General features: G+C 34.7%; 1 protein-coding gene across 2 annotated transcripts in view; it reads left to right on the forward strand.

Moving 5' to 3' along the window:
• EPHA3 (EPH receptor A3) overlaps positions 1–25977 on the forward strand; it is a 378318-nt gene that overhangs the window by 273513 nt on the left and 78828 nt on the right. The window contains exons 6-7 of one of the 2 annotated variants that reach the window (XM_047722433.1): positions 20301–20425; positions 23265–23427. In XM_047722433.1, the coding sequence (XP_047578389.1) occupies positions 20301–20425; positions 23265–23427 (288 nt within the window). The remainder of the gene's footprint in view (positions 1–20300; positions 20426–23264; positions 23428–25977) is intronic. The other variant, XM_047722443.1, reaches the window with a different exon arrangement.

Consider the following 25977-nt stretch of genomic DNA (forward strand, 5'->3'; position numbering starts at 1 on the left):
CAGTCAGCCTGGGGTGCCTGGGTGGATCAGTAGGTTAAGCCTCTGCCTTGGGCTCAGGTCATGGTTCCAGGGTCCAGAGCCCCGCGTCAGGCTCTCTGCTCAGCAGGGAGCCTGCTTTCCCCTCTCTCTCTGCCTGCCTCTCTGCCTGCTTGTGATTTCTGTCTGTCAAATAAATAAATTTAAAAAATCTTAAAAAAAAAAAAAGAATTAGTCAGCCCCTGTGGATTCTGCAAATAAGAAAACAAGAGGTATCAAGAGAAAACCTTGAGACAACGCCCAGTCTCACAAGTTGTGACCTTAAACTTGACAAGACCTCAGATAGTTTTGGACCTGATGGCTTTATAGTATGATGGAGCATATCAATTATTTCTGATAGTTCCTTGTCACCCTCATGCTTCAGCTCTGGCTTCTGTATTCCCCAACATTTTTTTTTTTTTTAATAAAAAACCCAAAACCACACAGCAACTTTTGTTAATACCAGCACAGGCTTTTTAATTTTTTTTCTAACTGTAAAAAGCTGATTCATTGGCATGTGTGCCACTCCCAGGAATGCTCTTAACCACTTCATCAAACTTGGCAGTATCTAAATGTTGGTTTTGATTGCCAACTGACAAAAGAGAAGGGAAATCACAAAAGAGAAAATTAACAAGTGTGCACAGTTCCAAAATTTATTCTACAAATGTGTTTTAAATCAAATGAATCATCCTTTGGCACAAGCTACTCACTTTATAGTCATTCATTTGAACAGCTTAGTCTCTGTCTCCTCAAGACTGCGGTTAGCATTATTCTTGATGAATGAGACAGTTACCTTAAATCATAAATAAAACAAATAGAATAACTTAACATCTGACTCTTAACAAAAGGTATGTTATCTCACTTTGCACTGATAATATAGTTTAAAGGGCAGTGTGCCGAAAATCCATTTAAACCACAGAAAGAACCAAGGATGAATCTGCGTAGAACTGCTGCATGAAGAAAGTAATTTGATCAAACAAATGCATCTTGATTAAGAAAATATGTGGTCCTCCCAAGTATTTTATCACTTTGTTTTTCTAGTCTTTTTGCTCCATAAAAGTGGTTTCAATTCCTTTTTTTTCCCATTGAAATATAGTTAACATACAATGTTATATTAGTTTCAGGTGTATAGCATAGCGATTGACATTTATGTACATTATGAAATACTCACCAAGGTAAGTCTAGTTACCCTCTGTCACCATACACAGTTATTATTATTCCATTAATATAATATTCCCTATGCTTTGTTTCTATAGTCCCATGGCTTATTTACTTTATAACTGAAAGTTTGTAGCTCTTAGTCATCTTCACCTATTTCACCCATCTCTCCACCCCACTTCTCTCTGGCAACCATCAGAGTGTTCTCTGTATTTATGAGTGTGTTTTGTTTGTCTTGTTTGTCCTCTTATAACTTTTTAATTTGATTAGAGGTCTCTGGCACTAATAGAATTCATGCTGTATAGGGTTCATATTTATTCGTTTTTTAAATTATTTTTTAAGGGCGGAAGGACAGAGGGAAAGGAACAGAGAAAATCTTAAGCAGCTTCATGCCTAGTGTGGAGCCCAATGCTAGACTTCATCTCACACCATGAGATTATGATCTGAGCCAAAATCAAGAGTCAGAGCTTAACTGACTGAGTCATCCAGAGGCCCCTCATATTTATTCCTGAAATAATTTTTTTTAATTTATTTATTTGACAGACAGAGATCACAAGTAAGCAGAGAGGTGGGGGGGGGTGGGCGGGGAAGGAGGATCCCCACTGAGCATAGTGTCCAGGACCCTGAGATCATGACCTGAGCCGAAGGCAGAGGCTTTAACCCCCTGAACCACCCAGGCGACCCCCTGAGATAAATTTTTTTTTTATTAATTTCAAATCTTTGCAAGGGTAAAGACTTATAAAAGGGTAAAGACTTTTTATGAAGTCTTATAAAACTTATGTAAGTATGTAAATACTAACCTAAGAGATAAATTGGGCTTTTTACTCATCTCCTTTGATCTTACTTTTAAAGAAAACATATTGTTCATTTGTAATTTCTTCAAAACCAGTTTCTTAAGACTGATCCTCAGGTAAGATAAAATTTAATACAATGTCAATGTTTTCCTCATTTTACATAGGCTACCTACATAAGCCTCTATGTGTAGCACATCTCTTTCTAACATCTGCCTTACCTCATAAAATAATATTTTGGGAGTAATTGTTGTGAAGTGGCAATGTGGGAACTGAAGAAGTAAAAAACAGAAAATTTCTGGATAGGCCCGCTAATTTCAAATCCTACGTGACAGATGTCTCTTTGGTGAAATCTGTTAGACAGTGGAAAACCAGGATATCACCATCGCTGCGAATGAGTCTCTCCCAGAGGGGACTTGCTTATCAGCCTCTTTGTCTGATTTCTACTGGACTTAATTCTCACTCACCATGTGAATCAGCAGGAAGGATTTATTTAGAGATCTATATTAGCTCCTTTTCAATCCTATTCCAGCCTTCCATTTATGGGCTTGTATAACATGTTACCCCAACATAGAATTAAATTGCATTCTGTAAAGCTTTGGATGTTGTAGGATGATAAAAGTGTTGTTCCGTGGTTTTATTCAATGTAGGTATAAGTTAACTCTAACTCATTTGGTCCAATTACTATGATATAGGTAGTATGTATAGTACAATATATAATAATTATCAAGTTTATTAAGACAACAGAAAGATCTGTTCAAAATGAGTTTCCAAACCAAAAGCTAAAATATGTAGTTTTTTTTTTTTTTTTTTTTTTTTTATTGGTTGGGAATTGGCAACTAAGATCAAAAATAGTAAAAAATGTAATAAGTATACCACATTGAAAAGAAAATTTCAAAAGTTGGGACCAGATATATCTGGAGGATTTTCTAAGTGGCTCAAAATGGGTCTCCACAGTTCCTTTGAAAAAGTCATGAGTAGCAACAGAAAGCTAGCACACAATTCTAAAAGCAGGAATCAGTCAAGAAAACAATGGAACTCAACAAATACAGTGCAGAAAAATGAACTTTTTCATTTTTCCACAACCTCTCCACAGTGTTTCAACACCAGAAAAGAGAAAGAAAGAATAAGTTTGCCAACTTTTATCTCTAAAACTCAGAAAATGTTCATTTTACACTGTGTATACTGGGTATTAATAACTGAAAGTAACAGAAAGCTATGAGATATTCCAGCAATGTCATCAGAGAATAGGAAAGCAGTTTCAACAGATCAGGAGACCTCTGTTCTGTTTTCCACTTAAAAAAAAAATTCTATAGATCTGGTATGCATTGTGATGTCTGCTTCTTGTTTAAGGGCCCATTGTCATGATACATTTTGGTATTTGCTTGGGAATCCTCAAGAATGGCCAAGTAATGAAACACCTCTGCTTCTCTAACCTGACAATGCTGCATTCTGAGCATAGGAGAAGAGGATAGAATTTTTAAAAAACTAACCATTTGTTTAAGAAGAGTCACTCCTACTTAGAGTAGATAGAAAAACACAGTCCTCTCTGAACGAAAGGGATGCCACTAATCTTCCAAGCAGTATCATAAATGATCTCATCTCACTATAGCAACCACAGTCCTGTTACTTAAATAATTTCTAATATGACCCATATTACCATTTACAACTCTCAAGAGTGACTTTGAGACATTAACAATGCTGGAATAGGATTATATATGTGTGTATGTTAGCTCTGTGTAATTGTGCACTTGTTTGTGTGACTGTATTTGGTTTCCTTAAACTCAGACCCAATGGGGATTAAAACTTCCTAATGACAGAATCAGCTATTATCTAGAGCAAACGTAAATTGTTTAAGTATCTTAAAAATCTACACAGAGTTCAAGACAGACTTGGCTGTCATCGGTATCCCAGAAATTCTTCATAGACCCAAGGTGTCTTAGTTTGTATTCTTCTATAAGTAGATGTTGAGATGAGAATTTGAATACAAGTTTTCTGGGGAGAGATTATCCCAGGAGACACAGGTAGGGGAGTATGAAAATGGAACAGGGAAATGAAGGCAACCGCTTTAGGGGCAGACAATGGTCAAGTTCCCCTGTGGGAAACTGGAAATTAATTCTGCTGCTGAACAGGGAGAGCTGGTGTAGAATATTTGCTTGATAATTATCCCTCCCAAATGAAGAGAAAGCTTGGGTTATCATACATCAACTCCCCAACAGTCCTTGACTGAGAGCTGTTCCAAGGATGAGAGGTAAATTGAAGGAATATTAATTCTTAGAATGTCCAGCCTGACATGTTTGTCAGAGCTGACTCTGATGCTCAAAGGAAGCCCTCCCAAGTAGAGTAAGATGCTGGCAGCTTGAAATAGAAAAGTTACACTACATTTGTAAATTCCAAAGGGATTTTGTTGGGACACCAACAAAATACACATTAGGTATCTTGGATGGGTTAGAATACTTCAAACCGGTTAGTATTTAACTAAGATAATAGGTTCCATATGCATTTAGGGGAACATGGGGTATCAGTAATTTGTAAAGAAATCCAACTCTAGTGATGCAAATGTTTTTGATCTCCATAAAGGCAGGCTACACATCTGCTTTTTACATTGTTTTACCCATTGTACCTTCCACAGTGCCTGGCATGTAATAGAAACACAAACTCTTTACTTTAATATTCTTTACTAAGGAATTGGTCAAAAAAAAAAAAAGGAATTGGTCAAAGATATACAAAGAAAAAATATGCAAAAAGGAACACGTACAGAAATATTCTTTATATTATTAATTTAGAAAGAACCTTAGAATGATAATAAGGAGAGCTATAAGACTAGTTAGTATGGTTGCCTTATTAAATGAAATACAAATTATATTGTCTCAAATGTCTTTCTGGAGAACTACCTCAGTACTTCTTTAGTCTTATTCCAGTAGGATAGCAGGAAAGAAGAATATGGGTTAAATCCCAGTCATTAACTTTTTATCCTTAAAAAATTACCGTTTATATTTTCCTTTTCTTTAAAATAGAAACATATTATCTCATTATTTGTATTGCAAAAAGTATTGGCAGGTATGAATGGAGGGATTCAAATGAGAGAAGGATGTGAAAGCGAAATAGGAGCACCACCATTTGCTGACTGTTGTTTTAGCTGAATTTCTTAATATTTTTATTCTGGGTTTCCTGTTTGTGGAATCAGAAAAAATAATTCTCATTTCTTAAGATAGCTGTTAGAATTAAATAAAAGAATGTGTGAATATAATATAGAAAATGATCAGTAACTTAGCTTACATAGGAGGTTAGATAGATAAAAATATAGATATATATGTAAATGTGCACAGTAGTGCCTCTTTATCTGTGGGGAATACATTCCAAGACCCCCAGGGGATGCCTGAAACCACAGATGCTACCAAACCCTATATATGGTATTTTTCCTATGCATTCATACCTGCGTTAAAGTTTAATTTATAAATTAGGCACAGAGATTAATGATAACTAATAATAAAATTGAATGATTATGACATAATAATCATTATGTGAATGTGCTCTTTCCCTCTCTCATTCCTTTGTACTGTACTCACCCTTCTTATGATGATGATGAGAGATGATAAAATGCCTACCTCATGAGATGAAATGAGGTGAATGACATAAGCATTGTGACATAGCATTAGGCTACTACTGACTATTGACAAAAAGTCAGAAGGAAGATCATCTGCTACTGGAGTGTGGTTGACCAGGGGTAGCTGAAACCCTGGAAAGCAAAACCACAGATAAGATACATATGTACATGGTACATACATATTTATGATAATAAATATATTAAATATTTAAATATAGTATGTAGTGTATAATACAAATATGTCTTCCTGTGCAGGATTTTTAAGATTATTACATTCAGGTTTTACATTTCATCCACGTTCTTTTTGTAAATATCTAACTATGGGTATAGAATTTGTTCACCTGTATTAGGTTTCTGATGATTCCTATAGATTAAAGAACTTATGTTCAAATTTCATAAACTATTTGTTGTCATTTCTTATAATTTTATATTTATTTTTAAAATTAAAAACATAAACATCGTTTCCTCTACGTTGCATACCTTCCATCTGTATTTGGATGAAACGTGTTGATTTAAGATTTCAAAGTTACCAGCAAAGTCAACACTAAGTATTCAGATGCCAATTTTGCAGCATTCAGTCTTGGGATAGTTAGTCATCAATATTATTCGTTGTTTCCTTAAATGAACATCGGTAGTTAGCAATTTGTAGTCCATAAGGACCTTTTAATTTGTCTTCAAAAAGTGACTTTGACCATATGTTATTTTGTTAAATTATAGATGTTAACTGAATACATTCTTTGGTTGCATGTTTTCTTCCTACAATCACTTGATTGTTTCCTGTAAAACCCTGCTGACTTTTCATGGAATGTGTTGGAAAATTTTTTCTCAAGGTTTTTCTTTTGTGCCTGTAGTTCTTGTAGTCACTTTCCTCATTGCAAATTTTTTTTTAAAGATTTTTATTTATTTGACAGACAGAGATTACAAGTAGGCAGAGGAGATAGGCAGAGAGAGAGGAGGAGCAGGCTCCCCATCGAGCAGAGAGCCTGATGTGGGGCTCGATCCCAGAACCCTGGGACCATGACCTGAGCCGAAGGCAGAGGCTTTAACCCACGGAGCCACCCAGGTGCCCCTCCTCATTGCAAATTTAACTGATATAGGTTTTATCAGCACCACGCTCTAACCAACTGAGCTAACCGGCCAGATGGTTAACTGATATAGGTTTTAGAACAAAAACATAGGTTTGTTGTTATTGTTCAAAACTTGTTTTATTTAGATTGATTATTTTCTGGTCTGATTTCATGATCCACCATTTCACTAGAAGCTAGTAGTGAATTACCAAAAGAACTTCCCAAGGTTTTTGTATACACTTTTTTTCCTGAATTTATGAATGGAAAGAACACAGACATTATATCGATTATGTGTATTGCCTATGCTTTGGATGCTTTATATTGAACATTATATATTAATGGAATATTCATTCCACATGTACTCATTTGGAAACTGTATACATTGTTTAGAATCCAACGTGTGGCCTTACAAGGCCTCTTGTTCCCTGATCCCCTTTCAGAGTACTAAACCAAGCCATTTTAGTCCCAAATCAATTTGACAGTCAGTTATTCCTAAGGTTAACAAAAAATAAAAGTACTACATGTTAACCATCCAGGAAACCAAGATATACACATAGATCCATAAATGCGTATTTGAAAACCAACTGTGAGCCCCCTATAATGTAGCTGGGGTAGAAAAACCCAGTTGTGTTTTGAGAATGGACTGCCAGACCTCTCAAACCTCAAGTTTGCTTTGCCTGTAGCATTTTTCCCTTATTTTGTTTTTTTCTAGCTAGGTGCATTTTGAAGGAAATTTAACTTGAAAAGCATGTTTCTAAAGCTAAACCACAGACTGTGTAATGTGAATAATAATGATTCTTGGCTTATTGTTTTTCAATTCCAGAAGAAATCTGAAGACCAGGTCAGTAATAAGTAATATCGCCTATAAAATAGTTTCCCACAGATACGATTTTTTTTCAACAAACAAGCCTGAAAATTAGAAAAAAATTGGAACACAGCAGAAAAATTTTCAAGACTATTCAAAGCCATATAATTAATAAAACCACACCTCAGTACTGGTAAACCATGTGTACTAATTTTTATTTCAGATTACTCTTTTACATATACATATATACATAAACATGTAACTTTATTGGGGTGGGTTTTACACCTCATGAAATTTACCCTTTTCAAGTATACAATTCAATAATTTTTAGTGACTCTTATGACTGATTCAACCATTGCCATATAAATCAGTTTTAGGATATTTTTATCCCCTTAATAAGTAATGATGAGCCTATCATTGCCTTTTAAGCTCAAGTTTTAAAACATAAATTCTAATTTAAGAGTCTTCATATTGAATTTAATTTTTCATAAATAAAACTCAACACAAAGTGACCTGAGTTCACAGACTTGGGAATGAATTTTAGAATTTTTCCATACCTTAGGTAACACGAACTATATTCCTTCCTGAAGTTTACCCAGAATTGTCTGAGAACTCTTGCTCTGTGTAGACTAAAGATAATTGTCTGTTAGCTATTGGGAATTAGAAATGCAGGAAACTAAATACACACATTAAATGAAAGCCAAGTTCTTAAAAGAAACAAGTATTACTATATATGTATCCACATAATTTTCTTTTTAGCTTTACTTATGCAATCCAAAAATGGAATAACTTTAGGCTATTTTTTTCTAATGTGCTAAAATTTTTATGTTACATGTGAAAATTAATTTGCTCCAGTTCTTAAAATTCTGAGGTCAATTATGTGGAGTTTACATAATGGCAAAAATATGTATTGATGTATTTTCCTTATTTGGATAGATTTGAGAATTTAAATTCTTCCAAAACTCATGCTAGCTCAAAAGGTATTTGACAAAAATTCTTTAGATAAATTAATCTTGTGTCTGGAACTAAAGAGGTCAAACCACAGGCATCATGGAAATTAAGCAGCAGGTATTCTGCCTTTGCAATTTCCTCTTTGTTTTTTGCTTATATTTTTTAGAATTTCTACTTGTGGGAAGTAAAATGTTATTTATCACAATTAAGTGCTTGCATTTCTTAATCAAGTGATATGGAGTGGAGAGAGGGAATTTGGAACAAAAAGAATTTGGGAAGCATTACTAAATGCAAGCATGAACAATCCAAATTTTATAGCCAAAATAGAAATTTTGCAAGCATGATTGCTTTTAGAAACTCTATAAGTCTCTGCTGGTGTGCATTTTGTTTGTATAAATATGCAGACATATACCTGATTTAGCATAATTCCCACCTGCATCCTTCAGACAGCTAGACTACAAAAAATTGATAATCACAACCTCTTTTTTATTACTTAATTTTTAAAATTTTAATTGAAATCAGATAATGGGTTTGGGATGCATAATTTGAGGAGATGTAGACTGCATATCAAGAGTCATGGAATTGCCAAATGCATTTAACTTTTTCCTATTTTACTTGAAACTTTTCAGGTGAGGGGCACCTGGGTGGCTCAGTTCCTTATGTGCCTGACTTTTGATTTCAACTCAGGTCATGATCTCAGGGTTCTGGGGTCCAGCACAAGGTCTGGGCCTGGCTCTGCACTCAGTGGGAAGTCTGCTTCTCTCCCTCTTCCCCTCCTCCTGTGCTCCTGAGCTCCCACTCCCTTATTTCTCTCCTAAATAAATAAATCAATCTTCAAAAAATATATTTTTCAGGTGATACCTTTCAAATTAACAAAGAAAGACTAGTGTGTTCTTTAAGAATATAACCATACCATAAATAAGTTCCTAGTATCAAGGTAACATAGAAATAGGGCTGCTAAGGAAGTCGATTTCATGGTAATCAAATATTCTACATTCTATATAGTGACCTTTCAAATATCCTCTTTTCTGGACTCTTCCCTTGCCCCCCCCTTTTTTTCCCCCCAAGCCAATGAGTATTTCTATACATAAGTAAATTTGATAGGTCTGAGCTAACTTTGAAAATCTGATTTCCAATGTTTGACCAGCCTTTGAAGATTTCATGGTATGGGAGGTTTCAGCTCCTTGAGAAAGAGATCAGCCTCCGTGATTCCGAAAGTGGACTTGCCTGCTTCAGTTGGTTTCTGCTGCACTTAGGGTAGAATTGCTAGGCACATACAAGCCAAATGGGCCAGACCTACATATGCCATATGCTAAGCACAATCTGTCAACATTTTTTTCTGCTTCCACACACAGAATCAATAATATTTAGATGTAACATATACTTCTATGGTGTACATTTATAGAGGGATAATGCACTATAAAAATTCATGATTCATACAACAATGAACAGTAATGGTTGCTCACTCATGCATGTGATACTTATAAGGACAGTTGTCACTCCTTCAGAAATAAATCATTCATCCAAGAACATATATAAGTGAAAGCGAAGTTATTATAGGATCACACTCGAAGTCATACAAATACATGAATGCATGAGTGTGTGTGTGTGTGTGTGTGTGTGAGCATGTATGGATGTATGTGTGTTTCAAATTTTGGTTCCTCAATTAAAGTTAGCTATTTATTACTTCTGACACAAACCCCAATTAATACTACATAATTAATCCAGAATCCTGGATGGATGCAACTGTGGTATCATTCTCTTCATTTTCTTATCTTTTCTTTTCTTTACCAGAAAGGATGGGGTAAAGAGAGAACAAAATGAGTCACTTTGACCCTCAGCATTGCCAAGTAGGGGTAGGTCCAGACAAAAGTGTTAGCTCATGATTTAGTGTGTATTGCCTCACTGCTGATGTAATCTGGCTAAAATCATACTGCTGATGAACAGAGACACAGGAACCGAACAGAGAGCAACTTTATAAGTACAGAAACACCTATTCCTTAAGTTGCATAAGAGGTTAAAGCTATTATTAAAGCTGTGATAGGCTGGTTTTAACCTTTACTGTTGGTTAGACATCAAAGACAGGACATCACGGAAGGCTCTGGATTTGATGGGACTAAGACAAAAAGTTATAACAAGACTGCTTGCATGATAGTGCTGTTGAGAGGACGTCTATTGCTTGCAATAACTTGTAGACAATGTTACACTATTGTAATTGTTTTCAAATGTAGTTTTTATTATTATTCAGGTATAGTGAGACCAAAAATTGGTCAAGAGATGATTGTTATGAAAAAGATAGTTTGTTACTCACAGTTCCCAAGAGAAAGGGGGAACTGCCACACCATAGGGGTCACATAGAGGAGTATCAGGGTCAGTTAGGAGGCAGAAAGAATGAGTGGAAAGCATGGGCAAGAGCCTTTATGATGATTCCTGTCAGAAAGCCAAGGTGAGATAAGATAGGTAGACCTAGGATTAGCCAGTTAAAATAACTTCAATGGACTCTGAAGTGTAGGGACCTGCCAGCTGTCTGATACCTACCCTTGGGATGATTAGAGCAGAGAAATGTTGTCTCCTAGAGTATAAATTCAGATAGAGAAGGCTCTGGATCGATGAATTTCATATGAAAAGCACCCTCATGGGTCAGTCTTTGCTATTTGTAGGAATTGGCTAACCTTGGGAGAGGCAGTCTATCCCCACCCAGTCAGCAAGGCTTCAGATGCCAGAGGATCAAGAAATCAGAAAATAAAGAAAGATAGTAAAAAAAAAAAGAAAAGAAAGAAAGAAATACATATATTACTTCCATTTAAAAGGAAGTAAAAATATATATATATTACTTCCTTTTACAATTAATACATTCACTATATATAAATTATATAAAATATATGTATATTTATACATATGTATATGTATATTTTAAATATACAAATAATATACATATATATGTATATATACATATAATATACATATATAAATATACATATACATATATATTATATATACATAAATATATATAATATATGTATATATGTACATACATATATACATATATAAAATATATATATATTATACTTCCTTTTAAATGGAAGTAACATTTATATATAGTGAATTGTATTAATTGTAAAAGGAAGTAATATATATATATATTTTTACTTCCTTTTAAATGTAAAAGGATTGAATTTTAAGTGTAAAATTCAATGACTTTTGACAAAGATATCCACCCCACTCAAAATATAGAGTATTTCTATCAGTGGCCTCTTTCCATCTATCTACAATTGTAATTTGCCAATAAAAGTTTAATTTACTTAAGACCTGTATATATTTTGCCTTGTTTCCAAATGTAACATAATATAATGTAAATAATACAATGTAAATTTTTCTCCCCTTTCTGTCTCCATTGAGCACATGGATCAAACAGCCTAAGGGGCTCATCTTTTTTACTAGATTTCTAACCATCTTCTGTAAAATGGAAGCGGGATAAGTGTCAGCCCCCTTCTGCACTAACATGTATTTAAGTCATACCTCTCCACTCCTGCAGTTAATAAGAAAGCAGCAAGCCCTTTGTCACGAGCTCCACAGAGAGTGCTCCCAAGGTCCAGATTCAGTTCTATCTGTCTTGTGCTGGAATGTAGCACAATCTACCCCTGAGTGACTCTAGGTCAGAAGAGACCTTATTACTTCAGCAGTGCTTTAAAACAAACACACAAACAAGCAAACAAAAACTCACAGTGTGGTTAGCTTGGTTATAACCTAAGATTTGTTCTTTCATCTGGGCTTGATTTTGCATCATAATCCTTTCTCACTACCATGTTTCCATTAGCTGCATTCAACAGTTATCACCCTTAATCTTTGGAGCCTTCTATACTAAAATAACCTTGTCTGTACTCAAAAGCTGGATAAGATGTTAACTGAGTTTTCCCAAGATTTCAATATTTTTGATAAATTTTCTAGTATACTACATTTTTCAAAGACAAATAGTTGAAAAAAAAACTTTATTTGCTCTAATTTCTAATATTTCCTACATAACTGATTCCTTAATTTTATTTTTTTGAGGATTTTCTATTGATTTGAAAGAGAGAGAGTGCACCAGCTTGAGCAGGGGTAAGGACAGCAGGAGAAACAGACTTCATGCTGAGTGTGGAGCCCCATGAGGGGCTCAATCTCAGGACCTTGAGATCTTGACCTGAGTTGAAATCAAGAGTTGGACGCTTCACTAACTGAGCTACCTAGGTACCCCTCCTACCTACGTGATTCCTTATTTCAGAGATTAATCAACTCCAAGTGAACAACAAGAGTTTTTAAAATAGGTATTTATCAATATTAACCTCTTTCACTTGGAAACATTGTATTTAGAAACCTGTGGTTTGCCCTCCATAGATTTTTCAAAGCCATATCACCTATGTGAGATAACAGAAACTATATATTGGTTTTTGTTCCCTGTTCCTGGCACAGAGCTCTACAAACTCCTGTAGTTTTCTAAATAATAGAGCACTAGCAGCATACTTCTGTTCCAGTATTCTGTCTTTGACACCGGTTCCTGATACAGGACTCCCGAAACTCTTATCATTTCCTGAGTACAGGGAGTGTCTTTTATTCTAATGAGGTGACTCTGGGTGAGTTTCTGAATAGCACCGGGATGAGGACTGGTCAATGTAAAGACGAAGCCATGATTAGAAGCTTGGAATTTCCAGCCCTGCTATCCAATTCTCTTGAGAAGGGAGAAGGGTGGAAATGCAGTTAAGATTGATCACATCTATGTGATGAAGCCTCCATAAACATCCCAATAGTATGGCATTTGGAGAGCTTCCAGGTCTGTGAGCACATCCTTGTACTAGGGCAGTGATACCCTAACTCCAGTAGAGAGAGAAGTTCCTGTTCTTAGGATCCTCCCAGATCTTGCTCTGTGTATCTCTTCATCTGGCTATTCATCTGTCTCTCCTTTATCATGCTTTTTAATAGATTGATAAATGTAAGTATTTTCCTGAGTGTTGTGAGCTATTCTAGCAAATAAGTCAAACTGAAGAAGGGGGTCATGGGAACCTGCAATTTGTAGCCAGGTCAGAAGTTGTGAGTAACCTGGGGGCCTACAATTTGGTAGTGGTATCTAAGTGGGGTGCAGTCTCGTAGGACTGAGCCCTTAACCTGTGGGATCTGATGCTATCTCCAGTAGATAGTGTCAGAATTTAAACTGTAGGAAACCCAGCTGGTATCATAGAATTAGTTGGTGTGGGGAAAACCCACACATTTGGTGACCAGAGGTGTCAGAAGTGTTGTGGCTATGGTAATAACAGGAGAATAAAAGAGAAACACAGGAGGGGACAAACTAGGGTTTTTGTTTTGTTTTGTTTTGTTTTGTTTTAAAAACAACATGTTTGAGGACTGTTCTGATTCTGTGTGGATATTGAATGACATTAAAAGGAGAATTTGGTTTAAAGAATAAGGAATGTGGAAGGCAACTGAAAAAAAGAAAAATGGAATCTCTTCTTGAAGAATCCATGCAATAAACACCTATGAAATAAACCCTTCTTCTATCACTACTGCTCAAAATTTATCTTTAATGTGTATGCCTTAAAATGTTTTTCTTCCATCACTATTGGTTCAGTTGAGAAAATTATTTTTCTGTTTACTATAGAAAATTAATGACATAATTTTATAGATAATGGTATCTCTGCTAAACACATTATAGGTTTCATTTTGGTTCAAATTTTATTTATTTAACATCGAGAGCTAAATAGAACTTATCTTCCAAAGGAAATAACCACAAATATATTGTATATTTTACTGTAAAGCTAACCAAAGTACATAGCCAGTTTTATGCAAGATTGTCATGACATTAGGCACTGAAGACTCTGAGGGGTTTATAATATAGTAGGAAGACACCTGGTAAGTAAATTATGTAATTACAACACAATGTGGTGGGCTAAATATTAAGAGAATGAAAAACTATTCTGTATATCAGAACAGAGGAAGAAGCTGATTAACTATTGCCTAAGGGATTCAGGAAGGACTTTTTGGGAGAATTATATCAGCAATTGATTTCTAAAGATAATAATACAAGAGATTTTTCAGATGAAAAAAGGAAGAGATTGAATGTACCAGATAGCAAGTGTAGCAGCACACTGTGGGCAGATGACCAAAGGAATTATCTTTAGAATTTTAATTTGAAAGGAGAGCACTAAATACTAAAACTGGTATGTGTGTGGTAGTCTTATGAGGAATCTTAATAATTATGTCATGAATTTCAATTTATGTATTTTACTGTAGTCCAGAATTTCCCAAATATGTGATCTTAAGAGTTTTCCGATACAAACTTCTTTAAAATGTAGATTCCTTAACCTTTCTTTTGGACTCTTATTATTTAGCTAATAAGTTTAGAAAAAAAAAAAACTGTTTGAAATTATAAAATTTTGAAGGAGGGGAGTGTTAATGTTTCATTTACTTTATAAAATAAGAAGTCATCAAAATATGTAGAAAATTGAATTTCTGAAACAATTGAGATGAAAAGTATAGAATCCAGGTGAAAAATGGCAAGAGTTTGAATTGAAGCAGGGCTGGAAAACTAGAATTGAAAAAAGAATATTCATCAGCTGTCAGAGGTTGAAGCTTTTGGCATGCAGGGTTCTTGGTGAGGGAGAATATATAAAGGAGTATAACTCTGAAATTGAAACTGGTTAGGCTGTAGAGATAGTGAGTCCTGAGACCCAAACAGGAAATTCCAGAGAACAACAGGTTGAGGAAATCAGGGTAGGGGTGGTGAGATGGAGAACATGAAGCTATGAATGATTATGCTAATTCAAACCCAAGAGTGTTTCTGGATTTAATAGAAGGGTTCACTTCCAAGAAAAAAAAAAAAAAAAAAAAAAAAAAAAAACACCAAAAACCCAAGAAGGAAATGTTTTTAAGTGGGCATTGTAATGAATGTTACAAAAATATAAGGGAGTAATGCTTTTAAAGGCATGTCTGATTCAAAGTAAAAATCTTTCAGCCATTTACTGCATGATATTTTCCCATGGAGATAATTTTTAAAAGCTTTGGCTTACTTAGAAAAGAAACACTGAATCCTTTTTGTTATTACTTTAACTTGTCCAATCTCTAAACCACAGATACCTCAGAGGTTCATTAGAAATTCCCAAACCCAGAAAGAGGAAAGTCCCAATAAAAACAAACCAAACCAGATCCGTTAGGAGTTGAATTTTGAAGTTTTGACTTCCTGATTCTAAGGATGGGTCATATTTTAGCTTCAGAATAATGGTAAATTTAGCTTAAAAACACCATAGTTAAAATAATGAATCTCTTCCATGTCTGTCAGTAGGTTTGGCATGTAAGTGTATCAAGTGTAACTCACATACAAACTGTAAACCATATAAGCCCCATTTCTAACTCAATCTCTTTACAAGGACATCTCTTTAGCCCAACATTTTTTGCTTCTTCATTGTAATTTTTATTATTATTATTATTATTTCATTAGATGTAGTCAATGGCTCAGGTTACCCTGACAATGAGAGGAAATCTTACCTTTCCTCTATAAATAAATAACTAGGGTTCAGTTATTAACTATTAAGGGTTATACTCTCTTGTTTCTCTGTCCTCTGGACTAGCCACTGCATGTTTGTGATTCAAGAGGCTGCCAGATGCAGTGGTTTAGCGTTAGGCAAGTAAGCACCCAGTGAGCATTCAATCCTTCGTTCCCAGAAAGTGATGTCTCCCTAGAATAACAATTGAAAAGTATTTTGATACCAGCTTTTACAAAACACATACTAGTAGACAATATAAGGTGAAAATATCTGAATATCTTTATAGCTCTATGTCATGACAAAGAAAAATTTGAAGAAGAATTAATTGAAAGAGCCCTGAGCAAGTCCACTGTGGCAACACAAGATTTTTTTTTAGTACCTGGAGTGTTCAGAACTTCTCAGTGGTATAGTGTCAGTATAGGAAAGCTTCATAGAGGACAGATAACTGTGTGATTCATGAACCTCTCTTTCCCCCCAACATTTTTCTTGTATGTGTATTCTTTTAAAAAATATTGCAGTTAAAATATAACACATTTCACTTTACTAAGTATATCATGTCTCCTTTCTTTATTCTCCAAAGGACGTGTGTATAACCAACTGTACCCAGAATAGCAAAAGCTAAGGGTCAAATATTTGCTTCCTCTCAAACACCAATACCACAAAATGTATTTTACACACCAAGGTATTATTTTAAAGAGGGCTATTAACTTACTAAAAATTACTTCCTTCCTACTGTTTTAATTTTTCTTGTTACCATGTTCCTTCTTACTGTTTTAATTTTTCTTATTACCACTATATATATATATATATATATATATATATATATATATATATCTCCTTCCCCCTTTGCAGAAGTCTGCTTTTACTAACCTATATAGAGGCTTTGACCAGTTTCACCATAGCCTACTTTATGATCAATTTCTTCATCTTGGTAAGAGAGTCATTTCAGGTATATATCATTTAAGGTATATAAAAGAGGCACCGGATTAAAACGCCCAATCTGGAACTATCGGGGTGTTCACCAGTAATTGTTGTTTCTCCTTATATACCTGCAATTTGCTGGGGAAGACTTGTTCTCCTCCTTTGTACTTCTTACACTAGTGCTGAGCACTTCTCTAGTCTTGGGATGAATTTTTTTTTCATTCTATGGAACTATGACCCAACGTTCTTCCAAATAACAAAATTAAAAAAAAAAAAACAAAGAAATGAAGACAAAATAAATCAAATCTATTTTATGATATACATTGCAAAATCATGTTCTCTTACACAACATAATAATAAACTGAAAGAAATTTCTGTGGATTTTAGAAATTAGTACTTTGAACAAATCACTCTTTAATACCTGGAAACTAACCTAAAGAAATGTAATCCATATTATGGTTTCTCATTAATATTACAGATTCTATGAGTGCATGAGGAAGTATGGATGAATTATACTTCAAGGTGTGAGTTAAGAGTGTTCTAGAAAACACTTTAAAAAGCATTGATACAGTGGCGTGCCCATAGAATTCATCTCTTTCTGCAGTACGTTTTATCATGTCTTAAAATTATTCATTAGGAGAGAGAAAAACAAGTTCTGTTAATTATTTATTAATATTAAAATATTGATGAGCATTACCTAAATGTAACGGGATTCCAGCTGGTGCACTGGGTTGAAACTGCTGACATGCAGCCAACACAAGAGGCGTGTATTAAAAGAGCAGAACAAATGACTTAATAGGGGCCTAAAAGCAGCAATCAGAAAAGGTTCATTTAACTTAGAGATGGCACAAGCTTGGAGCAATTGCCTCTACTTAAGTAAGTGTGGAATTACAAAAGACTATTTATTACAGTCAAACAGGGCCCTGCAGCTTGCTCAGAGACCTTTGAAGAATTTCAACAGTTATAAAGCCTTGCTCGGTGCAGAAGCAGTAAAATTTGGGCAGACCCCAAACAGCCTGCAAAGTTTTCATTAAAAAGTTAATACAATCTTCTTCACATTCTTTGAAATGAATGTATTTCTCTCTTGTTTGTGTGTGTGTGTGTGTGTTTAAAGAGAGATGCCATGCATGATAATTTTTAAAATTTCTTTGAAAGTGTATTTTAACTGTTAGGGAAAATAAACCAGTTTCCTGGTGATATGGAATAAATGTAGGGTCTCCATGGGTTTATTAGGAAATTGTTCCAACATCAACCATCTTTGAAATGCCCCATTAAGTATATATTAAAATTACTCTTAAAGTGGATTTAATCAGCAGGAAAATTAGTGGAATTTCTCCGTTTTTGAACAAAAAGCAAAACTTATTTCCCAGGATGTTAAGACTATAATGTTTTTATTAACAATTGGATAACGAATTGCTATTTTTTTTTTTAAGTAACAGGGTTAGGTTAAAAGAAAAGAATTCTCAAAAAATTAACATATTTTTATTTACTTATAACTAAGTGATATATTTAGAAACATTGAATACATTTATAAACTTTTAACTAAATATAACCAAAATAAATTATCCTTTGCTTAAAATCAATTTCAGAGCATCAAACCACTATGGTCAGGGGGTGGTGGGTAAGATTATGATGAGGCCAATCCAGGAAATAAAATTATAATAATGAATAGATGAAAATTAAGTATGAATGGTAAATTATGATAAGTTACATGAAATGACAGTAATTGCTAATGGGAGCAAAATATGAATAAGAAAATGTATTCATTTTTCCATCAGAAAAGCAACACCTACATTTTTCCTTGGCAAAAGATTAAATAATCATTTCCAGGCCATTAAATTAATGATGCTTTAGTTACAAAAGAGTTCATAAGCTCTTACAAATAATAGAAATAGAAGGATGGGAAACCTACTGCAATGGATTCTTCATTTAGACCTACCCTTTCTAATAAAGTGTCATGAGGCAGACTTAACGAAAACTCTATTTTTAAGTGAGGAATAAAAATGAAAGGCATTTATGTACAGGAATGGTTTGAGAAGTTAGACACAAAAGTCAGCATGTGACAATCACGGAAACATCAAATCCATAAATACAAAACTTCTAATGCTAGCTATTAAAGGGAATACAAATACACGGGATTCTATTGGTACTCGACCTGAGAAAAATCTTTATAAGAAAATAGGTTGTTTAGCAATGAAAATGATCAATAGTTAACATACTTGAGGATTCTTGATTTTGGGTTGTTTCATGTTCGCAGTTTATTTTGTTACATTCCCTCAGGACGGGATGCTGCTGAACCCCACCGTGAGATATTTCAGCTGGCCAGTATACCAACATTGAGTTTTGAAACCAGAAGTGCACTGAGGGATAGTATGCATTTTTCTTTTTAATGGAAGGATTTATTTATTTATTTATTTATTTAAGATTTTATTTATTTATTTGACAGAGATCACAAGTAGGCAGAGAGGCAGGCAGAGAGAGAGAGAGGGAAGCAGGCTCCCTGCTGAGCAGAGAACCCGATGTGGGGCTTGATCCCAGGACCCTGAGATCATGACCTGAGCCGAAGGCAGCGGCTTAACCCACAGAGCCACCCAGGCACCCCTAATGGAAGGATTTAAAGTGGGAGATCACTTAAAATATATTTAATCTTCCATTAGAAATGAGGGTGATTGTATGATATCTAATCCAAACAGATGCTTTTTATTCTTATTCTGTACTTTTGATAATGCATAGCAAAACATAATCAATATAGAGTCCACACCCAATAAGATACCTCAGTATATATCCAGAGATTTGTGACACAAAGAGCAGTCAGTTCCTTTGTACTTTTTAATAAATATTTTCATTTTAAGAAATAAAAATACAAAAGCAGATGATTATTGTTTCCTGATAAATATTTTTATTCATGAAAGATTTTTGTGTAAAGTAAAGACCTACTATAATATGTTCTAAGCCCTGTCCATTTACAATACACTAAATATTATTATTACCTATAGGTACCATGGGACTCCTTTTGCATAATAGATTCCAGTCCTCCTCTTACTGAGTTGCATATGAAAATGTTATCAATGAGCTGCAGAATCTGGCATTAATAACTTTGCAATGTTATAACAAATAGGTAGCCCTGATGTTTTGTTCTTTTTTTAATATATCAAATATATTTCATTGCTTACATTATAGTAGCAGATTGAAAACATCTGCTCACTTGCCACTAGTCCACCAACAGCTGAAAATCTCAGCTCATTTTCCATAGGCCTGTATGTACCAGGGCTATAATCCAGCTGCTGAGGCTTGATATGGGGCCAGATTAATACTCCAGAGCCTTTGAAATGGAAATAGTGCTTTCTTGCCAAAGATTAGAGCAATGATGGCCTGCATTTGCTTGTTCCCTTCTTCCTCTGGGCTCCTTTACCACCCTTCCTAATTGGATTGATTTGTGTCCTCTCACGATCCCTTCCTGTTGTTTCTCTACAGCTCCATCGCCTGTCATGACGATTAAGAAGGATCGAACGTCCAGAAACAGCATCTCTTTATCTTGGCAGGAACCTGAGCACCCTAATGGGATCATATTGGACTACGAGGTCAAATACTATGAAAAGGTGGGGAGATGATGTTAAAGGGTTGGGTTGTGTAGGGAAAGAGGTAATCTTTTCATGAGCTGTGTACTTGCAAAGAACCCAATGGTGTTGCTAAGAAGCGGTAAAGCTCTTTGGAACTCTGGTATGTGATACCTTTGATTTATCAGTAGGGGGGGTTTTGAAATAATTGTGTCAAATATCCCCCATTCTGGAACAATATGTCACAGCGAAGATGTCAGTACCAAACTTAAGCCATCTAGTTATGGCATTAGAAATGACATTTATGTCCTCTGCTGAGACCCCTGTTCTACCAATTATTTCACAGTGATTCCTTAGCCTACTGATGAGCTTCTCCTTAGTACATTGCCTTCAGCATCACTTCCTGACCTTCACATTCACATGAATTTCATTCAGTACAGATGGGAACATTGAACTAATAGCAAAGCCATTGTATTACTGAACTGGCAATGAAAAGCTTTCTTGATACTTTCAAGGTAATTTGGAAGGTGGGAGTGAATGGATAAGTTTGCTCCATGTCATAAAATTGTGGTTCTGTAATACAATTATAAAAATAGGTACATGATTATTTATAAGTAGAATTTAGGCTATAGTATTTCATCACCTCTAAATGGTACTTATTTCTCCCTGGTTATAAATTATAGATAGGTTCGAAAGTAAGATATTCAAATCTTATCAGAGCTGGATGGTTTTATAGCTACTAATGTGAATAAAACATATTTGTGGGCAGCTGAAAAATATTTGCAAATGACTTAAAATCAAATTGTGCATTTATGTAATACTTTATAGAACACTTTTGTGTACATGATTTTATTTTGAGTTGTCTGATGATCCTATGAAATTTGATAATTGGGTTCATTCACAAATAAGAAAACGGAGTCAGTGGCATTATTTGAATTTCTCACAGCCTCATTGCTAGTGAAAGGTCTCGGTTTTGAATCCTGGCAGCCATGACTCCTCCTTTAGTGTGTTTTCCTGTATTACATGCCTTGCTCTACATGAGAATGGATTATTAGAGACATGAGAATTAGCGGTATGATCAGTTGGCAAAAAAGCGTAATGTATAAACATTCATTTGCATTGTGTAGTTATTCTGTTTATTGAGGTTAATGTATTTCATAAGTGTGATGCCATTTTTTTTTCCATACTGTCCCATGTGGGAAAAGGAACGTCTCTTTCCTTGAAAGAAAAGAGAGACCTAATCAACTTCATTGTGCTAAAGTCTTAGTATAAATAACTTATATGCTAGCTTTTGGTCCTCCTCTGTAGATAGCACTGTGAAATAGTCATCTGATCATGATCTTCTATTTTTAAAAGTGTGACAAGATTGTTTGGGCAAATGTAACAATCCATGTTTTATAGACGATGCAACAAAATAAAAAGAAAAATAATGACACATTCTCAGTTCAGACTGGATAGCAAAGCCAAGACACACCTAAACTTTAGATCTACAGGGCCAATTAAAAAATGCAGTTAATTTATATTTGTATCTAGTATGAACATAAAAAAATTCTGAACTTTCAAATTTACTAACAAAGTACAATGCACATCCTTGTATTAAAATAATATTAACAAGTGGCAGGGAAAAAATGGCTGTATCTATTTATTATTCCCTAAGCATTTTAAAACTAGATACAAATGTACATGCAATATTATCTTTAATATCTGCTTATATAAATATTTATATTAGACATACATAAATTTAAAAATTATTCCCAAATGTATATAATACTTGGAAATATTTTGAATGTTTCCCTAGAATTTAAGCTTTGTAAGGTCTAGCTTTCTTGACTAGTTCACTAACGGTGATGAGCAGAGTCAAGTTTTGGGTATAGGCTCAACAATTTTTTTCACAAATGAAATAATTATTTCTGTAAAATAAATATATTTGATCATCTTCATTTTCTAATATGCCAGCTTACATGCTATCTAGTACATAACTAGCATCTTTAACTAGTTAGCACAAAATATCTGTAATGTACACTTCTTCTATAATATTCTATGTCATTTTGGTTAAGGATATCCACTCTAGGCCTCACCCCAGGTGCAGGGACATTCCACCATTGTTCAAAATCAGGTTCCCCATAAAATACTCCGTGTATATTAATGTACCTTAGGGGAAAAACACAATTCTGTGTAAATCCATTTTTTCTATACAAGGCTTGACACAAAAAAACTTTCCTGTTAATGTGCACCATGAATCCCCTAATATACAATTTGTATACAATATACAAAGGATCCCCTGATGGAGATCCTTTGGGGAAATATCTCTAATCTGGAGATATTTGTCTCTACTAAACCACAGTGACTTAGCATAAATACAATGCACATATAACTGATGCTGAGAAAGTTATGAATATAGAGCTATATATAAAACCTGGACTTGTGCTCGCTTCAGCAGCACATATACTAAAACCTGGACCTTTTCTGAGTTTAATATTTCATAATCGATAAAAAATATTTTTCTGAGAATCAGTAGGGCATTCCTATTAAGTTTAATTCACAGGAGTATTTTCTTCATTGTTAAGTTTATTTTTGAAATTAGATCAAAGCTTTCATTCAGACTTAGCTTGGAAGAAAAGATATTTTCACTGGCATATTCACGAACTGGTAAGAAAGAAAACTTTCCCTGCTTCATGTGCAGGACACAAATCATTTTACCCAAGTTAGGAAATTCTGTATGCCTCTACTGCATTCAGAGAGTGAAATGATTGTCGTCTCTTTTCTATGTCTTATGCTCTGTGTTAAAATCTGAAAGAACTGGTTTTGAGTGGTTCACCTTTTTATCATTTGATAGCATTATGGAGATTTGGTTTTAACATGATTTTTTCTTACCTCAAAGCAGGAGCAAGAGACAAGTTATACCATTCTGAGGGCAAGAGGCACGAATGTTACCATCAGTAGCCTCAAGCCTGACACTACTTACGTATTCCAAATCCGAGCCCGAACGGCAGCTGGATACGGGACCAACAGTCGCAAGTTTGAGTTTGAAACCAGCCCGGACTGTACGTATTATTTCAGCGTCATGTATTGGGGGAGGGCTGCTGTAAAGGTGTCTGATAATTCATTCTCATTTTCTCTAAATTTTAATCGTTAACATTTAGAAAATATTTACGTATTGAGATACACTAAAAGTAAATTGCTTGAAATATTTGACAATTTGTATGGTATTGAGTCTGCAGATTTATGTTTGTGTGGGTATGCATCTGTGTTGTTGTTTTTCTCTTTTACACACCAAACATATTCGAATGCTGAAATGCTACGGGTCCTCTACTGGCCATAAATTGCTTTGAGGAAAATTATGTAATATGGAAACATACTCTCAGTACTTGTTAATCCAGATGTTCTGGGTTCATTGCATAATTCAGTGAATTATTCACACACACACACACACAAACTTGCTGATATCCATGAGGATTTTAATATTGTTTTAATCCTTAACACATTCAATCTTGTGTCACTTGGAGATTGAGGATTTTCTAAATCGTGATTTATCACCTCATTCACATTCACAGGCAGTTTGGATAGTCTTATGTGTCTGACACCAAATTTGGCATAAATACATCTAAAATTGGCAAACATTTTCCCAGTGGTATTTCTCTTTTCTTCAAATGCATTTGCTTTGTATTAGAAAAACCCTCTGCTGAAATATAATGTTTAAAAAGTTAATATCATGGCCGCGGTACTAAGACAGAGTGAACAGACATTCAAGCTAAGGATTTTATTTAGTTTATTAATTAATGAGGAGACTTATATATTTATCTATAGTTTATTTATGTTCATTATGTCCTCCAAAAGATTAAACTGGTTTATTTATTTTTTTAGATTAAACAGGTTTAAAGGAAAATTTGAAGAACAGATACATATATACATATAAATACATATTTGTGTGTGTATCTATATAGGCTATCAGGAATACTTAAACAAATTTACTAATTTGCCCCAAACTGACTAATATCCTATAGGACAACAAATGTAATGATTGAAGTAATCTTTTCTACTGCACATAAACCATTAATGTCTCCAGTGAATGTTTTATTTTAATTATAATGAGAGAAATTATATACATCACTCTGTTGTCTGCAACTTAAATTCAGTTGTAAAATAGCCTAGAAAGGCAATCAAAGATGAACACCCTTTAGAAAGAGACTATCTGGGAAGGGTCTGACAATGGCCAGCACTGTCCTGAAAGGAAACCCAGTAATCTCTTCTGATTTTTCCAATTTGCCATTTCTCCTAGCATGCATATTTCCTATCTAAATATTTTGTTCATGACATTAAAATCATGTTGGCTTTGGTACAGTAATATTTTTATTATGCCCACAATCCATATCTAATAGAAACATTGAAGATTAACATAAATTATAAAAACTGTTCAAGTTAGTGTAATAGTTACTCTATCAGGTAGTTATTTTATGGCACACTTTTGGTCAGGTGATTAGAAATGCTTCTTATAATAACAAGCTGTACCTCCTGCAAGGCACTGATAATCTAGTGTTCTTAGAAATTATTAGCTCACAGCTGAAACATGGCAATTCTTCTAACTCAAAGGGGAGCTGCCATCCTCAAAAGCACAAGTCTATACTTCAAGACCTCTCCTAATCCTCCGTGATGGATATACATGTTTACCCAACTGTGGCGTCATGGGAGTGCCTGCTTGGATCTCCCTGCTGCCACCCCTGCAGTGGGCAGACAACCTCCAGCTGCTGTTCCTTCAGGACCCACCACAGCCACCATGCACGGGCCACACTTCCCTTGTGGACTAAACACTGCAAGGGGACTGGTGTCAGGCCTTTTCCGACTAATGCAGGATTCCTCTCCGAACAGTCTTCACTCCGGGACTAGGTTCCAAGGAGAAATCATTCTCTGAGACAATTCAAAATGAAATGGTACAAATTGCCATAAAAGTACATCTGAACAAGTTTTAAAAACAAATTTAAAATTTTAGGTGACACAATAAAAAAGTTTAATTGCAATTTGACTTTAGTAGTTATAAATCTTTTTGTTAATGTTTAAGTAGTACAAAACAAGTTTCTTTTTTCTTTTTCTTTTTTTTTTAAGATTTTATTTTCAAATAATCTCTACACCCAACAAGAGGCTTGAACTCACAGCCCTGAGATCAAGAGTTGCGTGCTCCACCAACTGAGCCTGCCAGGGTCACTGCAGAAAAGTTTCTTGTTCTGAAATGATTACAAATTGAATTTTTCTATCAAACTTTTAAATGATATTTAAGTGAACAACAACAAAATCTACATTTGCTTTACCAAGAAAGATCACAAATCCCAGGAAGAGAAAGAAATAAATGTTCATTATATCCCTGTAGTAGAACTTAGGCATATTGAGGGACAGGAGGGTCAGATCACCATTAGATAAACCTTCATTATGTTCCACACATGCATGTTCTTAATCAGCACTTAACTCTATCTGCTATGTAAATATGCAAAGGGAACAACAAATTCCAATACATGAATGTGACTCCAGATTTATTACAGATACTGCTGGGGTGGCCTTCTGCATGAACCACTTCTGAGGCTTCCGTGTCTGAGGTTGAAGAA

The sequence above is a fragment of the Lutra lutra genome, chromosome 1, assembly GCF_902655055.1.
Source record: "Lutra lutra chromosome 1, mLutLut1.2, whole genome shotgun sequence".
In the NCBI taxonomy this organism is placed as follows: domain Eukaryota; kingdom Metazoa; phylum Chordata; class Mammalia; order Carnivora; family Mustelidae; genus Lutra; species Lutra lutra.